The sequence below is a fragment of the Octopus bimaculoides genome, chromosome 17 (assembly GCF_001194135.2).
Source record: "Octopus bimaculoides isolate UCB-OBI-ISO-001 chromosome 17, ASM119413v2, whole genome shotgun sequence".
In the NCBI taxonomy this organism is placed as follows: domain Eukaryota; kingdom Metazoa; phylum Mollusca; class Cephalopoda; order Octopoda; family Octopodidae; genus Octopus; species Octopus bimaculoides.
In genome coordinates this window covers 14,234,544-14,237,824 of record NC_068997.1, presented here as the reverse complement: position 1 = coordinate 14,237,824, position 3,281 = coordinate 14,234,544, and the positions used below count along the sequence as shown (strand labels likewise).

The 3,281-nt window shown below is 30.5% G+C and overlaps 1 protein-coding gene across 2 annotated transcripts in view; it reads left to right on the top strand.

The window, feature by feature from the left end:
- LOC106876779 (uncharacterized) overlaps nt 1-3,281 on the top strand; it is a 790,885-nt gene that overhangs the window by 264,506 nt on the left and 523,098 nt on the right. For both annotated transcript variants that reach the window (XM_052973996.1, XM_052973995.1), the window contains exon 4: nt 29-1,087. In XM_052973996.1, the coding sequence (XP_052829956.1) occupies nt 29-1,087 (1,059 nt within the window). The remainder of the gene's footprint in view (nt 1-28; nt 1,088-3,281) is intronic.

Here is a 3,281-nt window from a genome sequence, read left to right as displayed (position 1 = left end):
GGCATTGGGGCTGATCCAAGACAACCAGGTGCTATAGATACATCGATTGAATCGAAGAATTTAAGCTACACTCCAAGATTCGGAACTGAGGCAGAATTAGAAATTAAGAATCTTAAATCTGAGAAAACTGTTGGCATTGGGGCTGATCCAAGACAACCAGGTGCTATAGATACATCGATTGAATCGAAGAATTTAAGCTACACTCAAAGATTCGGAACTGAAGCAGAATTAGAAATTAAGAATCTCAAATCTGAGACAACTGTTGGCATTGGGGCTGATCCGAGACAAGCAGGTGCTATAGATACATCGACTGAATCGAAGAATTTAAGCTACACTCCAAGATTCGGAACTGAGGCAGAATTAGAAATGAAAACTAAAGGTTTTGGTACTGATTTGAAAACAAAGGTATATGAATCAAATTTTGATTCTTGTAAGAAGATTCCCAAATGGTATTTCGGAGAAGAGAATAAAATTGAAACCTCAGTTACTCAAAGTGAAACACTAGATCACAAAGGCCAACCAATGGTTGATCAGAAATTTAATCTGACTTCAACCAATATCTCACAATCAATTGCAAAAGTTGTTTTGCTAAGACGGAAATTTCAATTTGATAATTTCAATCTTGAAAAACTTGTTCAAGCAAAGGGCGTTGAAATTTCAGAAGAAAGTTTTGAAGATGTCTATTACGACACTAAATTTTATGATTTAATTCTCTCTGATAGCTGGCTGCGTATGAGAAATGGTAAATGGGAATTGAAATTGCCAGAAACTGACGATAAAGCAAAGCTTTATACATGCAATTACATGCAAGTGGAGAAAGAAAATGAAATCCAAAAGGCTTTGAAAAAGTGGCCTCATTTGGGAACAGCTACAAAGGAAAACAAAACATTCTTGGAAGAGTTTCAATTGAAGCCATTTGCAGAATTCTCATCAGTAAGAAAAACCTACCAGCTGCCAATGGATTACATGGTTGTTGTGGAATTTAGTGGTTTTGGATTTAATGTCGCTGTCATTGAAAAGAAGATAGAATATGAAGAAGACATCTGTGAAGCCACAAAGAACATCAATAATTTGGCAAACCAATTTGGTAAGTTTTTCTGATTCAATTTTCTGTTCCTACTTCTTTTTATTATTTGTCTATTTTATGTCACATTTTATTTTATTTACGCTTATATTGTTTTATCTTTCTACTTTAACAAACAATTTCCATGCTTGAATTAATGTGGTGGTGCTATGTGTACATATGTAAGTGTATACATACATACATATGTATGTGTATGTGTTTATATATATATATATATAAGTACCCATATTACATAGAATATTGTTGATTTGTTAAGGATACCCGTTTCTAACGGAATATGCAGCATGTTATGTGATAACTCAATAGGTAAGTAGTACTATTGATCTGATGATCCTATGGCTGGAAGTCTCATTCATCAAAATCAAGGGGAGTCTATCATATACATGCATATATATGTTTATACATAAACATACACACACACACTAACAGATATACATAACATAACAGTTATAAAGAATAAAAATGAAAACAAGATTATATAATTTATATCAAAATATATTAAAATACGCAATTGATATGTAAGACCATGAAATATTGTTGCTAACCGGCTATCTGATTGAATTGTGTAAAATGAAGGTAGTAACTCTCCATGACTTTATCATTTTGATCTGAAGAAAGGTCATTTAATTTGGCTACTAAATATTTTGAAACAAGAACTTCTGTCCGTGTCATACCTGAATTCTTATTAAATATATGTATATATCCATTGCCAGAAATATAAAGAGTGAAGATATAACTGTCTTGACTGGACACTTTTATAAATTTATTGTTGCTGTCTTCATTATTTGATTTGTAAATTTATTTATTTTTCAAATACCAAATGTAGTTAGACAAAGTTGTTTCAGTCTATCTGACTGAAGTTCTGGACGCATACACATGTTGGCTATATCTTAATTTGAATGGATTTACTGTTAGCCCAAATGTAATTATTACCAGCTAACAGCAACTAGATCTTTTGCAGGAAACCTTAAGCTGAATATATAATAGAAAATGAAAGTTGTAAATGATATATTGGGTGATTGCAGATACAAAGATGCATGGGATTTGAAGTAGATTGGAAGTGTATTTAGTTTTCTTTCCAACTGACATCTCATAAAGATGCTAAAAAGTGCTAGGGTTTAACTAATTTTGCTGCCATTTCAGCTAAATATTTTTAATACTTGTGATAGTTAGGAAAATATTTATTGATCTACTTATTCTGTATGTGGTCACACACACACACACATATTACACGCACATATGTGTGTATGTGAATATAATATATGTATGTATGATATTAATAAAAATGTAAATAATGAACAGAAGTGCTAATAAATAGTTATTTAAAAAAATTTGGATGACTGTATATGGGTGAATAAAAAATAAAACTAAAAGAGTGTTAAAAAAAAAAAACAAAGAAAGAAAAATATAAAAACATTATTAGATTTGTCTTTTCACTAACTATAATGTAAGTCTAATGGAATTAAAGTTGAAAATATTTGGGGGAAGTTTGAGAAGTGACTTGCTTTTTTTCTCTTTCTAAATGTATGAACAATGGCTTATCTATAACTAAATCAAAATTCAAATATATCATTCTCTATTTCCATCTTCCTTCTGGCCATCTTTAAAAAATGGAAAAAAAAAAAAAAAAAAAAAATTTTAATTCATATGTTGTTCGCACACATTTTTTTTTTTTTCTTAAATTTCTTAATTAACAATCTTAGTTTTTTAGCTCTGCTTGACTGACCATAAATTCATATTACTGAATGTAATTAGTTATTTTGATATCAGGCAAGTAAGTATTTTATGAAATATTTTTTAAAATGCTGGAATAATTATATAAATGTACCTAATTAAAGCAAATCGGTTTCAATCCTCAATGAATTTGCTAAAATTTTACCTGTGTTTCTTTTTCTTATTTTATTTTATTGTTGAGAGAAATGGTTTATTATCATATATTTTATCATCATCATCATCTTATCATTATAGGCACAGGAGTGGTTGTGTGGTAAGTAGCTTGCTTACAAACCACATAGCTCTGGGCTCAGTCCCACTGTGTGGCACCTTGGGCAAGTGTCTTCTGCTATAGCCATGGGCCGACCAAAGCCTTGTGAGTGGATTTGGTAGATGGAAACTGAAAGAAGCCCATCATGTATATGTATATATATATATATATATATGTATATATATATATACATACATACATACATATATATAT